Below are 16,219 nucleotides of genomic sequence, written 5' to 3'. Positions count from 1 at the left end.
ATTGTATCGTTTTGGCTCAATTGGTGCAAAACACTGCTTAGCATTGGTCTAAACATACTGTATTTGTACAGCTAAGGACAGCAACTCCTCTGCTTCATGGAGCTCATTTCTCTCTTTCAGAATATTTCCAAGGTTGTTCATGGCATGCACATATTTTGGATTCAACCTAAAATTTAAAATATAAGAGATTATTATTATGTATGGACATGTATTAATATATGCAAATTGCTAGCTCTGCAACACTGCAGAACATGAAAATGAATAGCTAAGCATTTTCTTCATGTTAAACATGAAAGCAATTTTAGCAAAGATCATTAAAGCAGTAAAATTTCTAATACCTTACAGCTTCTCTGTAGTATTTGATTGCAGCACTTTGATTTCCTTTGTCAGCCAGGTTTTTGCCAACATTGTAGTGCACCTGAAAACACAGATGGATATTCCACCAGATGCCACACAGTCAGATATTTTGTGGAATCAAGTAGCTAAAAATTCTTTATCTAAAAAGAAACAGTCAGCACTTGTGTCATTCATTGCTGGCTTTCGGTGTAGATTGATACTTAGGATTGGATAATTCATACAATGAAGACAGTAAGACAAAATCTGAGGTACAGATCAGTTTACCTATTCCAGTTATTTAAGAAAGATTATTAATTTCCTAGTTTTATAAATGAGGTCACCACACCTTTCACAAGGCACCTGGTATGGAGACCTCCTGCTCTTAATTTTGTTTGTTTGCCAGGTAAGAGAAAGTTTGACTCAAATCAAATCTATCATAGCAGAAGGAACACTACAGCAATGTGTTAAACTTTGTTTTCATTATAGCATAAACTAGAAGAAACTAAACATTGACAAAAAACCCAAACAAAAGGTAACAGGCAGGAACAATTATTATCTAAGGATAAAAATGTATCAAAGAGCATTTCTGAAATAATATATGTAGCAACATGTTGAAGACTTTGCTGTTAAAAACTGAATGATGAAGGAAGGATCTAGAGCTTTCAGACTATAGGAAGCGGATGCATCATCCTAATTTATGGCAAGAGTAAATAGGAATAAATATATATCAGGACAAATCTGAGTTGGAAGACATATCAAATCCCACTCTAAGACAAATCTCAGAAGACTGTGTTACCTGGTTGAAAAGTACTGTGAGTGCTGACTCTTGAAAAGAGATTTCTCAGCACCCAGATCAGGACTCATTATTTAGATAACTCTGCTATTTGAAATTTAATTGTATATACTTCATCTAAAACACATATGGTAATTTTTTCCAAACTTTGAAAATCTAATTTCAAAACAGTATACAGGAATAACTTCAGATTGAAGTCCAAAAAGATAGGTCCATAATGTACTTAGATAAATCTAATTCACCTTCTACATTCAAAAAAGGATTTTATCTGACATGTCCATTAACTGAAAAACCCTAATTGCAGTTGGCACAGTGTCTGGGACCTACTGATCCAGCACCCATGAGTGTTGGAGCCTCGTTGTTATGGTATTTAATTGTTGAATTTCATCTCTATATGATGGTAACTATGCTGTAACATACCACCACCAAGTAAAGTTAAGGATATTTCCCATGCTTCCTCAAATGGGAGAAAAAGTATTTTCACTGGTTTTAGGGAGAACAGAGATGCCATAAAGCTTACTAAGCATGCACACAGGCAGCTTCTCACACTGTAAGATATAAAATAGCACACAAATTCAACATCCCATAAAAGCAGTTCTAGCACAGCTTTCACAAAGAAAAAAATCCTGGCACTGTACTGTACACTCATAAAAATGTGACAAGGTCCATGGCAAAGAAGCAACAGAATGGTACATTTACATCAAGAAACAACTAAATGAAGATCCATTGACAGTGTTAAAGAATACAAGAAGATAGAGCAGCATTTTCCCAGGAGTCATTAAAGTAAAATGAAATACCCTGGAAGATGTTTCTCAGGACTGAATTCTATTTATATATCTCTTCCAGAAATTATTCAGAACACTAAGATTCTTACCAAGTTGGATTGCTCTGATTATGTATGTTGAAGTTCACACATTCAAATTTTACCCAGATAAAAGATAAATTGTGGCAACACAAAAGAAATACTTAAAGATTTCACTGAATAGTGGATGTTAGCCCTTGAAGTACATAACGTTACACTTCAGTATCAGCAAACAAAATTGTATTTAACTTGATTGAATTTTATTTACAAAATGAAATTTGACTAAAGACTGGGACAGAGCAGATGAAAAAAATCTTGGTGTACACCAACCACTCAGTCTTTCACATGTCAGCTGCCTTGTGTTAGGAAACAGCACTTCACTTTCTATTTTTCACAGTTTTTTTTTAAAACATGTAGTATCTTCACATCCATTTTTTCCCCAAAAGTACCAGCAGCAAGAATATTTTTCTCATATAAACAGAATTGTGCAGTCTGAAGAAAACTGAGAGATATCAATTCTCTCAAGTCAAAACATCAAATGAAGTATTAAGTGCACATGTACATTTTGTGAACTGAACTAAAAAGATATACTATAGTGTACTAAAACTGATTGAACAACTATTTAAATAAACTATTAGCCTTTCAAATGGTATATTTCTTTTGCCCTCAGCTATAGCTCCTGTGTGAAAGGAAATGATGTTTCTATACAATACCCCTAAAAAATGAAGGGCTCCTTGCTGTATGTAAGTTTTCTAATTTCCTTTCAAGTTAAATTTTAGCTTTAGTTCCTCTTAATATGGTGGTGACAGAGAAAGGAAGAGGAAAAAACCAAACATATCAAAAGAAGTGCCCAGCCTACCATAAGCATCCAATGACAAAGGCAGTCCTGCAATGGGTTATAAGATGCAGCCACATCCTGCTCTTAAGAGCAGAAGCAGCAAAGGGTTTCCAGCCACATCCAGTCACCTGAGAGGTACTTTGCCATCCAGCTGCGTCTCTCACTTCAGTGCCACAGCAGAGAGATGCCAAGGTCAGCCTTTAGGTCACTGAAGGCAGGTCTGCAGTGACCACGCTGTCTGCTGAGCACAGGGCTGTGACTCCCCTGCACAGCACGGGGACACAGGACCTTTCCATGTACCAATGGGTGGGAGGAATCTGGTCTTTAATAACGAGAGGCCAGTGAGTTGTTTAAAATTTCATGTCTAGACGTGTGGTTCTTCTGTTTTTGACAGATATTGTGCATGCCAGCCTGGGAGGGAAGATTTTCCTTTCCTGGTTAAACATTTAAGAGCCCTTTGTTATTAAATGATTAAATATTAACTGGAAATGACGTATTACATTATACTCAGATGATCCTTTATCAATCTTAAACAGGCAATTACTTTACAGTAATAGCTCTAAAAGGAGCATTTTTCAGGGATGCATAACAACATAGTATTCTCAGAAATCTAAGAGATCAGGTAAAAATACCCTAGGGTAGAAGCCACTTTCTCTCATGTGTTGTTTAACATAACCATAGCACCAGAGCCTAGCCAAGGAATAGGCTCTCTGTATTTGTCTGTTCAATACCTCAACCAACCTAAGAAGCCAGTATAAAAAAGAAAAAGCGCTGCATATTATTCTGTGCCAGATATACATAGTACTTGAACTCTTATTTAAATGTAAAATTTAAAGAAGGAGAGGAAAAAAATATTTTCCTGTACAAAAATGAAATTATTGCCAGACTGATTTTTGGTTTTGTTTTCCCTCAAAGCAGAACAGGAAGAAATTGAAATGTAATATCATCTTCCAGGAGGTACACCCCCTCAGCTGGAGCATTACTATTATCACCAATTTTACTCTCTCTTCCTGGCTGCTGATAATCTCTTTTCCAGCGAATATGAACATTTACTGAAAAGGATGAAAGCAAAGCACAGATGTCAAAATTTCTCCAGGAACATGCAGATGCCTCTGTTCAATGCCAGCTTGTGTCATCAAGCTTCTCTTTCTTCTACTACTAAAATTCTGTTTTCTAAATAATAATAAAACAAATCTTTTTTGGTATTCACATCTTGTTTGTGTACCTAATGTTGTCTAAAGATTATTCTGCATGACTGTGCTTGTATACACAAAAATTGACATTTAAAATGGTGGCAAAACACTGCAAATAGGCTGTATAAACACAGCACTTTAGGTAAATTCCTGAGAAGATAATCCTTTTTTAATATAGAGCATAAAGAAAAAAAAATCTCAATATCTAAAGGAAATGCCCTCTAGATCAGTTTCCTTAAGGATCAAAGATCAGATCCTCTGGCAACATTAAATCTTGTTCTGTAACAAAGAGGTTTTACAGGACCTTTTACAAAAATATAGAAACCAACCTCACAAACTAATTGTACCTTTTCAGTATTAGCATAGCTCTTCTCTGACAAACTTGTATCTATAACGATTGCAGTTTGCATAAAGCATAAATTTCAAAGTTACTTACTCTGGTATGTCAAGGCAGATAGTTAGCAACATTATGTTGGGAGTATTTTAACTTCCTTGCTTAATATTGCAGAAAAGTTTTCAAAAATTATGTTTATTAATTTCTATCCTTTAAAGAAAAGCCAGTAGCAAGGAGAATGTAGAGATTATGTACAAAATCACAATAATTTACAGTAATTTAAATTCAGTTATTTCAAATCCAGGAAAAGAAAAATGCTGGCTATTTCCCATGTGTGTAACAATGTAACTGCAATTATTTATTTAGATAATCAATGAGAGGAGGTTATCCAGGAATAAAGACCATCTCTGGATTCTTAACTGCTATGGCTTTTCTAAAAGATGACAAAAAATAACTCAGTTCTTCCAACAATGCAAACATTTCCAACTGAAAAAAAAAAAGCAGCAAGATGAGCATTTTTGGGAATAATCTTTAAAATTAAAAGAAACAATGTGTAATGTCTTCAGAAGGTGAGGAGCAATCCACCAATGTCTATAAAAAGTGAACAGCAGTAGGAGAGGGTCAAAATCTCACATAATCTCACATATCCACATCTGCTGTAGTTGTCAGGACTTCTTTTATCATCAGTGGAGAGAAAGACAAATCTAGGATACAGTCCTTCTGACTTATGTCTCTCATTTAGGCCAAGGAGAGGAACTAAATGCTAAAAGAAACAGCTTCTCCTCCCTAGGAGAAGAATCCAATCCATACAGTATGAAAAAGGTGGTAGGAAAAATGGAACCAACACAAAGGCACCTCCTGTTCAGCTAAGGAAAATACTGCCATATATATTAAAAATGTGTACTGTTTCAGTCTCTTGGCCTTTAAAACCAACCTGAGTGCAGGGCCACACAAGTTCAAATGTGTGACATGCTCCTGGGCATGTTTAACCAAGATCTGTAACATACTTTTTTCTCTCTCTTAAAAAACCCTACCCATCCACCCACCCACCACGTATTTTATATTTATGTAAATATATATATATACACACACATATAACATACATATAAAAAACATATATATATTTAAATATTGTAAATAAATAACATTTAAAATAAATTTTAAAATATTCAAAACATTTAAAAATCTGTATTGGGAACTTTTTTAGAGGTCAAAATATTTGTAGCTTTATTTATTTCCAATAAATTTTAATCACTGGGCAACATTTATTAAAGTTGATCTTAAATGTCATCCTCTCGAGCCAGATGTGTCAAGGCACCAGATTCACTACTGTGCCACACAATCTCATTTAATGCAGTTTCCACATTTTTATCTAAAGGGTATGTTTAAAGAAATGAGTCTTGAAATTAGACAAGGCAGTGCTGTTACAACTTGTTATTTAGAATTAGGGTAAGTTTACTCTGTACTTCCCACACAGACAATTTGGAATTGAAAAGAGCTGTACAACAAAACTTGAACAGATTTTTCTGCTACTGAGGATTTGAGATTTTGAGATCCTGATACATAATGGAAGCAAAGCATGACCACATTACACATATTTAATATGTTTCAAGAACAACAAGAAAAAGCTATTATCTGTGTGCCATTCTTTGGTCTGCAGCAGCCTCCCACTGAAATAAATGGGTCACTGAAAGAAAGTCCTGTGGAGTAATTTTTAAAGGAAGCCTGTAATTTCAAGACAACTGAAGATCAAAACAAAACCAGGTGCAAACTTTTACATTTACCTTTGTCAGAATTAAATAAATATAGCTGAGTTCATAAAGAAAAGAAGACACAGGCTCTCATACATGGACTCTCTAATGTTCCTGCTTAGAAAAATTCCTGTCTATTGTGATTTCAAAGTTACATCCTTCAGCACAATGGGAATGTGAGCCTACAATCCTTTCCTGGTTCACATTTCCATGCTTTCCACTTGCACAAGCTGTCACCAGCAGAAATACAGTTCAGGCATGCCTACAGTGCCCAGTGTTGACAAACACAAGCTCATTTTGCCTGTACATTCATTGGCTTGAAACCAGCTGCATGAGTTCAGGAGCTTGTGCACAGCTTATCGGCTCCAGCGCGGTACTGTGGGAGCAGCCACAGCTTCCCGGCCAGCCGTGGCTGGAGGCCAAGGAGCTTGGAGCACAGGCAAAGAGTGTGGATCTGTCTAAAGCACTCTCACCATGGCAGATGGATGGAGTTACACACAAAGAAAACAGATTGCATTTGCTCCATTTATAGTATGTGCTTGTCATCCAGAAGACAAGATATACTGAGGTCATCATTAAAAAGAAGATGGTTGCCTACCACTGCCACACAAAAAAATACAACAGCTCTTTCTTATGTATTAAAATCTCAGACTACTAAAAGATGCCACCATGTTACAAATATTGGCCATAAATGTTTTTTACAGCTCATTGTTGCATATTTGTATTCCAGTAATTGCTAAATTTTTCATTCTCTTTGTGAAGCTGAGCATTCACAGGTTCCTTTTTAAACCCTGTGTCTTGATTGGTATTTTCTAGAAACCATTCTAGATTACAGGAACCTCATCTTTTAAAACATCAATGTATTTTTATCGACAAGCTGCACATTCCCACTCCCCGGGTTTTCAAAGAGTCTCTTTACTAAAATTCAGACAACATCAGGGCTCAGTGGTGTGCTCCAACAGATCACGCTCTCGGCTGTCAAAGGACTGCTGTGGAGGTCACCTCTGTTGGAGGCTGGAGTCAGTCTCCAATGCTGAACATTGCTGCTCAGCTCAGTGGAACATCCTATCCAGCCCCACCATCTTACTTGTTCCCTCACTAAGCCTGCAGGGAAAATTGCAGCTTTCCTCAGTGCCCATGTCTGAAGAGTCTAGCCTGCTCAGCTGCTGTAAAAAAGCAGAAGTGGGAGCAAGATTTTACTCCCACATCTCGCAATTGCATTGATGATATGCTGCTTTGTCCCTCAGCTGTGCTGGCTTTATATACCACTGGAAGGTACACAGAAGGGATTCTAAAAACAGCACAGACATTTTTCAGTTGAATACATTGCTACAACTTACTAAGCTTGTTTTGATATTTTTGTCGCAATAACTTGCAATTATACACACAATTCTTCTAAATAGATTTTATTAGCAGTACATCCAATTTGACTTGATGCCTTTCTTGAAGAGCATTCTCCCCTCTCCCTCACCTCTCCACTCCCACCTCCAAGTTCTGAATTACAATATTGTAATTTGCACTTTCTGGTATTTTGACTATGCTGCCACTGTAATTTAGATGTCTGACACGTCAATGTCATTTCTGAACCCAGCAAGACTGTGAATAACACTGTAGCACAATATATTAACTATGCATAATACCTCCTTGACCCCACATTTCAAAACACTTAAAAACAAAAGAAAAATAAAAAAAGATTAGAAGTCAATGAGTGACTTACTTTTGCATTCAGAGGGCAGACAGACAATGCACTCCTAAAAAGCTGCTCTTCTGACCTCCACTGACTGCTGCGGAGCGCACAGCGCATTACATTTATCAACAAGATTCCAAGTACTGCCACAGCAAGAATTTTCTTAAGGAAAGAGAGCCAAGTTAAGAAACAAATCATGCAATTGAACTGCTTCATCATCAACAACTTTACTGATTATTTTGATGGTACCTTTTTCTTGGCTTGCTTACTCAAGAGACTAAATCCATATGTAAAAAGAATACAATATCCAATACTGGGGAGGTAGATGACTCTCTCTGCAACAACAAATCCTACTCGGAAGAAGAGATTACTTGCAGGAAGAAAAGGGATAATAAGAAATCCAAGTCCCAGTGTAAGGATTCTGCAAACAAGAAACATTCTCAGGTTAACTACAAATCTTAACTAAAGAACCTTTTCCACTTAACATATAAAGTTTATTTAAACATGGTAGAAGGATGTGCATATAGGACAGGGAGGCACTTTAAAAATCATTGCTATAATTTCCAAAAAAGCAATATTCATAATTCCAGGCCAGAAAATAGCCCCATTACATATTAATTATATAACTCCTATTTAAAATACACAGGCAGGAAGAGTAATGGTAAAAGCTACCTGTCTATTTTTGGACCTAGTAAGACAGTAATGGGGGCAAAACCGTAAGTCACTGTTAAAGAAGAAACTTAGGTGCACATTCAGCTGAGAAGGTGTTTTTTCTCCTAACAAACACATCAATAGTAGAATCCATTGTGGTTAACCACTTGAAAGTTAGACATTAACTCTCGTTCTACTGACAGAAGAGACACACAGTTTTTGAGAGCAGTTTCTCTTCCTTTTTTTTGGCACCAATGTTAGCATCCTCAGCAGGCAAGTCATTATTGACTATACAGAGCTCAGACAAAAGAGTCTAGGTACCTCATTTTACAGAGTGGGCATAAGGGAATAAGAATCAGGTCTATGTCAGGTGTTTCTTACAAAGGTCATGGGCATGGTAATTTTCTATTCTAATTTATTACAAATTAATCTCTACACTGTAAGGCAGATGCATCCTAGCTTTTCTCATCCCCACAAGACCTAGGCCTTCACTATACATTTTGTCTTCACTTTTACTAAAAATCTTTATTTAGGAATAAAGGCTTAGTGAGTGCATTTTTACTAGAAAGTATGACATCACTAGCAGCAAGAGTTCCACCCTCTCTCCAAAATTATTTATCTATGCAAATAAGTATGGGAACAGCAGAAAGGCAGGCAGGTGCACTGTTAACATTTGAAGGAATGAGAAGGAAGAGAAGCATAAGATTTTGCACTCTGAGCAACAGAATTACCTCTGTTCGTGATAAAAGGAAGACTGTGGAAAATGTGGAAGCATTTGGGAACCCTGGCTATCCAGGACATGGAGAAGGCTGAGGTATTCAGTGACTTTTTTGTCTCAGACTTCACTAGCAAGTACTCCAACCACACTGCTCAAGTCACATAAGGCAAAGGCAGAGACTGGGAGAACAAAGAACTGCCTGCTGCAGAAAAAGGTCAGGTTCAAGAACACATAAGGTGCACAACTCCATGGGATCTGGTAAGGTGCGCTTGCAGATCCCAAGGGAACTGATGGATGAAATTGCTAAGATAGTGCTGAGTTCCTACCCATCATACTTGAGAAGTCATGAGAGTCTGCAGAAGTTCCCACTGACTGGAAAAGGGGAGATGCTCATGTTTTAAACAGGGAAAAAGGCAGACTCAGGAAACTAGGTCAGTAGGTCACCTCTGTGCCTGGCAAGATCATGGAGCAGATCCTCCTGGAAAATATGCTAAGGCACCTGGAAAATAAGGAGGTGATTGGTGAAAGCCAATCCGGCTTCACTAAGGGAAAAATGTGCCTGACAAATTTTATAGCATTCTACAGTGGAGTTACAGCATTGTTGGATAAAGGAAGAGCAAGTGATGTCATCTACCTGGACTTGTGCAAAGCATTTGACACTGTCCAGTGTGACATCTTGTCTCTAAACCAGAGACATGGATTTGACAGCTGGCCCTCTTGGTGGCTAAGGAAGTGGCTGGATGGTTGCATGCAAAGAGTTGCAGTCAATGGCTCAGTGTCCAGAGTCCAGTGACAAGTGGTGCTCCTCAAGGGCTGGTACTGGGACTGGTACTGTTTAACATCTTTGTTGGTGACATAGATGGTGAGACTGAGTGCACCTCAGCAGGTTTGCCCACGACACCCAGCTGTGCAGTGGAGGGAAAGGATGCCATCCAGGGGGACCTGGACAGGGTAGGTGGGCTGATGCAAACCTCATGAAACCCAAGTGCAAGGTCTGGTGCTTGGGTCAGGGCAATCCCAAGAACAAAGATGGCAAGAACAAAGAACAGTCCCAAGAACAAAGAAAATGGCATGAGAGTAGCCCTTAGTAGGACTTGGGGGTGTTCAGCAATGAGAAGCTGAACATGACCCAGCAATGTGCACTTGCAGTGCAGAAAGCCAACCATATCCTGGCTTGCATCAAAGCAGCATGGCCAGCAGGGCCAGGTCCTGCACATCCTACTCATCCTACTCTGCTCTGCTGAGATCCTAGCTGGAGTGCTTCATCCAGCTCTGTGGCCCCCAAGATAAAGAGGACATGGACCTGTTGGAGTGAGTCCAGAGGTGGGCCATGAAGACGAGGAGAAGGCTGGAGCACGTTTCCTATGAAGACAGGTTGAGAGAGGTGGAATTGTGTATCCTGGAGAAGAGAAGCCTCCAGGGAAACCTTCTAGCAATCTTCCAGTACCTAAAGAGGGCAACAAGAGAGCTGGAGATGGGCTTTTCAAAAGGACATGTACTGACAGCGTCCCATTCCTAGAAGTGTTCAAGGCCAGGATAAACAGGTCTTTGAGAAACCTGTTCTCATGAAAGGTGTCTCTGCCTGTGGCAGGGGGACTGGAACTACCTGACTTTTAAGTTCTCTTCCAACTGAAACCATTCTATGACTGAGCAGTTGGAAAATTTTAAGGAACTGAGAAATTAAGTCTACATAAAATCCATGGTAACAGAACCTACAAAGTTAAACAGAAGCCCTTAGTGAGAAAGAACAGTTTACAATAAATTTTTTAGTTTCTTTGAGTAAAGTACAAGTTGTTTTCTGAGTACCTACTATGGGTCAAGCATTTTACTTTTTAACTGTATGAACATGGCTAGTATTTCTACCTGATTTCAAAGCACATCTCCTCTCTTCCATTATTAGGAGGAAATTAAAGGAAATTATGACTTGTAGGATGTACAGGCAACAACAAACAATTTCCTACTGCGTTTTGAGCACATATTACTTTTTACCACCTACAGTGTTAAGGATTTCAAAACACTATTTCAGAAGAAAAAATAAAGCAGCCATCCATACCTCCTCCTCCAACTCTGTTTCCTACTAGTTGGTGTACAGTGATGGACCCAAATTGGGATAAAACTGTAATGACAGCTATAAATATTTATTTGAATTGCATTTGCTAGACACTGGTTCTACTGAATTGTTAAAATTATCACTAGTGGATTTAACAAAATAATACTGTACTCAAGTTGGCCAGGCATTTAAAATTCATCACTGTCTCTTACCTTCTCTTATGGCTGTCTTCTGAGCACAGAGCTTGGCATATCAGACCAATTAGGCAGAACCAAAGTGCTGCTAGTGCAATTATCCTCCAGTCGCTGACGGATTTAATGAGGGGTATGCAGCCCATTGACCAATCAAAACACAGCCACCAGGGACACAACAGCAACCATGCATTCAGTGAATAGTAGTAATTATAGTTTATAGCCTGTCAGTCAAAGAGAAAACAAACATTTATTTGATACTAAACTTGGGTGGGGGGGAGAAGGGGGCAACTTTAGTCCATTTCTCTTCCCTCATTTCCCTTGTAACACAATAGAGGACATGAATACTGTTAGACTACAACTATTTACATATCCATTACAATTACAGCTGTGAAATTAAATTTTAATTTTCTATTAAACATAGCTAGGTGGCTCTCTAGTTCAGAGCAGGGAAATGCAATTCTGTGCTGTTCAACCAATATTCATACATAAAAAGAACAATCTCGTACAACAGGAGAAAACATCAAAAGTCATCATCCACTGTCTTCATCTTTCATTCTCCATCTCTAGAAAGATCCTTAATGCCACCAGAGGTATATTGCTAAGACACACTCCAAATACACCAGACTAGAACTTCATGCTATTTTCTTTAGTTGTGAAAGAAGGTGAAAAGTCAAGCATAGTATGTGGAAAAGGGATGGAAATCAGCAAAAGCTAATTTCTTGCATGCATGGGAAAAAATTGAGTTAATGGCAAAGTACTTCAATGTGTATAGTGCATGCTAAATTGAATGTAAAGAGTATACACTGTATACTATTAAAAAAAAATTGCAGAGAATCATCATGGCAGCACAGGTGAAGGTGACTCACCACACATATCTCGAAATGTAAAAACTGCCCATTTTATTGTTTCTTAGAAGCACAGAAAACTTAATTTTATGACAAAAGACAAACGTTCTGAGCTGGCCAGAAAAAAACAACTTTGTAACTTACTCTTACAAACAGACTGTCAGCGAATGAAGCTGGGTTGTCTACTTCAGTGAAAGCTGGTGGCCCTGTGCCCATAATCCTCCAGCGGATATAGAGTATCCCAGCCCCTCCACACATCAAAAGAGTTATCCTGAAGAGCAGCCCCTTCCTTAACAGCCCAGCACTCTACAGGAAAGAAAGAAGAAAAAAACCCCACCTCATATAGAAACAGTATTTGGTCTCTTACCCAACACATTCACTTCCTTTTCACCTCTATCTCAGAAAGAAAAACCTATTCCTGTGTATTTTTGCTATTAGAGTTGACATTTTAATGGGAAAGTATTTTTTGCAAAAAAAATTAATTTCCTTCTCAATCAGTAAACAAAACTGGTTACTTCAAGAAGACTCTCTTCTACAAATCCTCTGTAATTCCATAGCTGATGTAGCTTTCCATGGCATTTTCTGACAGGGAATTTGAGCAGAATACAGCCTTTAGTATACAGCATATTAAATTATCTTTTCTTTCTAAAATGGAGGGTAAGTACTTTGGGGACTTTGTTTTAAATAGCTATTTTCAGCTGTCTGCTTGTCATGGACAAATTTTGTCCACTTAGATATCTTTAAAGGTAAAATTACAGGTATATACCAAGAAAACTGCACAGTTAGGAACTAGGAGGAATTAGAAACTGAATTAAAATTTTCACACTCAAAAACTTGATTAAAAAGCTAATAACAGAGCGGCACCCAAATCACTTACTTCAGGGTAAATGACCCAAGATCAGAAAAAGTATAAAATTGTGTTTGGTATATATTAACTCAATTGGTTTACATCATGCATTTCATAATACACCCTCCAGGCTATAAAGAAGGCAAGTTACATAAAACATAAAGAAGTGATGATGTGGACAGTAAATCTGACAGACTTTTATATATTTTTCTCCAGAATGTATAACAATTTTCTCCAAGCACACAAAAACCAAAAAACCAAACCCAAACAAAAAAAAACCAAAACAGTGTACATCGTAGAGATTCATCAAGCTTCACCAGTGGAGACTGGAAACAGAATCATCGGTAAGTATAACAGTACACCAGTCAAAGCTTTAAGATGGCACAATAATTACGATTACCTCTTAGTGGAATATGCTCTTTAGCAAGGACCACCATAATTGTTTAGGATATCAATATCAGCTATGTCTGAACTTTAAAAAAAAAAAAAAAAAGTTAGGCTTCCTGAACAAAGACAAACATCAGTGCACTGGCTGAAGATACTTATTTTCTAAAAGGATGGAAAAGTTAAATTAAAAAAAAACAATTTTCAGATTACTTTTTAGTATTTGTAATTGACAATTGGAGTCATGACAAAATATTTAGTTGAATACTTAAGGATGAAGAAGTCTGTAATTTTGATTTTACGTAAACTAGCCTTTGTGCTTAAATGATTGCTTCCAACCTGGACATCTCAGTAACCAAAGTTACTACAAGGAGGATTTAGGAATGGTTTTCCTATAAAATAGCTTTTGGAGAAAATTGTACTATGAAAAAAACCCACATGTAGTGAATATTTATAACTGCTTTATGACAGATTAACAACAAAATCTCTTAGCCCAGGGCTTAATTTCATTTAACAGAACATGCAGTCTCTTAAAGGCCAGATTTCACAATTGCTATGAAATCTCTCAGTAGGCAGAATGTGAAAGTGGAAGAAGTGTTATTGTATCCTCTCTGATTCAGAACTAACTGAAATCTGGCATGAAACTGAAACCTGTCTCAATCAAGAAGGAAAAAAAATGTTCTTACTTGAAGAGATTTTAGGATTTGCCTTTCAACAAAGCAAAACAATCTTAGACATGCTTCCTTGAAAAGAGCAGAACAGATTTTTGCAGGTAACAGGAACTAAAATTAATTACTTCTACTAAAAGAGTAAGAGGGAAAACATCTGATGTTTTCTTCACTGAAACAGAACCATTTAAAAGTTCTTTTAAACAGAAGCATCATACTTTCAGCTCTTCATGCTTAAAGAATAACTCTCCAAAAAGGTTTGACTCTAACATTTCCTAGAATCATAGAATGGTTTGGGCTGGAAGGGATGCCATGGATGTCTTTTGCTAGATCTGTTTGTTCAAAGCCCTGTCAAGTCTGGCCCAGAACACTTCCAGGGATGGGGTATCCACAAATTTTCTGGGTAACTTATTCCAGTGCCTCACCACCCTCATTGTAAAGAATTTATTACTGGTCAAACACTGGAACAGGCTTCCTAGAGAGGTGGTCTCCCTGGAGCCTTCTCTTCTCCATTCCAGAAGGCCATGAGATTAGTCCAGCACAATCTGCACATGCTGAAGCTGGGTTGGCTGTCTCCAGTCACCTCCCTGTCATTTGCATGTTTTGACATAACTTCCAGGAGGATCTGTTCCATGATCTTACCAGGCACTGATGTGAGGCTTGACTGACCACTTATTCCCAAGGTCGTACTTATTACCTTTTCTTTCCAGCACTTAATTCTGAACTAGCTCTGCTGTAGATCCCTACAGCTCTAGATGCTTCCCTTGTCATATTCTAGTTGACATCAGTCTCCTTATACAGCAAAACTTTGCAGCATTCCTATTTAGTGCCTGAAACACTCCTGTAGTCCTGACTTAGCTCTTCTTGGTCAAATCTATAGTTTAATTTCTAGAGAACCTACTTCCCCTGTTTTCCCCTGAAGCTCTTCATTTTACTCCTTGCAAAGGACTTTAAAAGCCCCACAGGACTTGTGCCACTCAGAAATATTAGCAAGACTCCTCTACAGTGAAACCAGACTGAAGCAAAGTACAAGGAATATTCTTGTGGAATGTTGGATGAGAATCTTAGCTGTTCAACAGCTGTGATGCTCTAGTAGGCTGTAGGTCTATTTGGCTGTTATCCTTCATTGATCTGAGGCTGATTGTTTCTGTTGCTTGCCAGTGCCAATACTAGGTGCCAGACTCCACTTGAGACAATATCAGATAAATTGACATCAATGAAAGTCAGAAAAATCAATCCCTAGCAGCTATCAGTGCTTACCTAACTTTTTCTTTTAAACTACAAAACTACTAGGACCCATTAACATAATGTGTTTTTAATGTACTTGTCTAACAATGTCATTGAGAACCTGCATAAATCTCTCCCTCTCTTTATTCTGACCAAACCATTCCAAGTACCATTTCAGGTGTATGGTTACTGACCTTGGAGAGCTTGTTGCCTCAGGCAGTCAACTGTTCCATATAACATTTTTAATATACTGTTGAGAAAATTGTGGAAGGGGTTTCACTAATCAATGCAATTCTAGCAATACCCCATTACCACTCGTGTTGCTGCAAAGATGCCTTAATAGGCTGACTAATAATGCCTTTTTTGGTTGTTGTTTTTTTTTTGTTTGTTTGTTTGTTTGCTTGCTTGTTTTTTTTCCCTAATTCTCAGCAACAACAAAACTGCCAGAAGCTGAATCTTTGTCTTTTAGGACATAACTGGCTGAATGGCCAGAATGAACAAAACCTGTAAGAATGAACAAAACATCCAAGGACTCACCTCCAATGACTTGTCCTTATACAATAACTTTCGAATGAGCTCCAAAAGATTTATCTTGTTAATCACCAGTGCATCAAACACTGCATTCAAACCCTAAGGAACCAAGAGAAAATAACAGCATAAGATGAAGCAGCTAAACACAAATATTTTCTTTTAAATACATCTTAAATTGATTCACTGTACATCTTAATTCTGATTCCAAACAATTCGAGAGATACATTGGTAGTAATGATGGCAGAATGGTAAACGGAGCTCATATTAGTAGAAAAAATTTTACTGTAATGGAAATTCTCCTGCTACAGGGTATAACCCTTCAGGGAATACCATGCACCAGAAAGCTAGATAACATATGCATGGTCACAAC

General features: G+C 37.7%; 1 protein-coding gene across 1 annotated transcript in view; it reads right to left on the bottom strand.

Annotated features, from left to right (window-relative positions):
• TMTC4 (transmembrane O-mannosyltransferase targeting cadherins 4) overlaps positions 1 to 16,219 on the bottom strand; it is a 54,093-nt gene that overhangs the window by 11,735 nt on the left and 26,139 nt on the right. The window contains exons 7-13 of the mRNA XM_064408348.1: positions 15,856 to 15,948; positions 12,337 to 12,498; positions 11,366 to 11,568; positions 7,984 to 8,155; positions 7,765 to 7,896; positions 339 to 418; positions 59 to 166 (exon numbers count right to left, since the gene is read on the bottom strand). Coding sequence (XP_064264418.1) covers positions 59 to 166; positions 339 to 418; positions 7,765 to 7,896; positions 7,984 to 8,155; positions 11,366 to 11,568; positions 12,337 to 12,498; positions 15,856 to 15,948 — 950 coding nt within the window. The remainder of the gene's footprint in view (positions 1 to 58; positions 167 to 338; positions 419 to 7,764; positions 7,897 to 7,983; positions 8,156 to 11,365; positions 11,569 to 12,336; positions 12,499 to 15,855; positions 15,949 to 16,219) is intronic.

The sequence above is a fragment of the Passer domesticus genome, chromosome 2 (assembly GCF_036417665.1).
Source record: "Passer domesticus isolate bPasDom1 chromosome 2, bPasDom1.hap1, whole genome shotgun sequence".
Taxonomy (NCBI): Eukaryota; Metazoa; Chordata; class Aves; order Passeriformes; family Passeridae; genus Passer; species Passer domesticus.
This window is presented reverse-complemented; position numbering and strand designations above follow the sequence as displayed.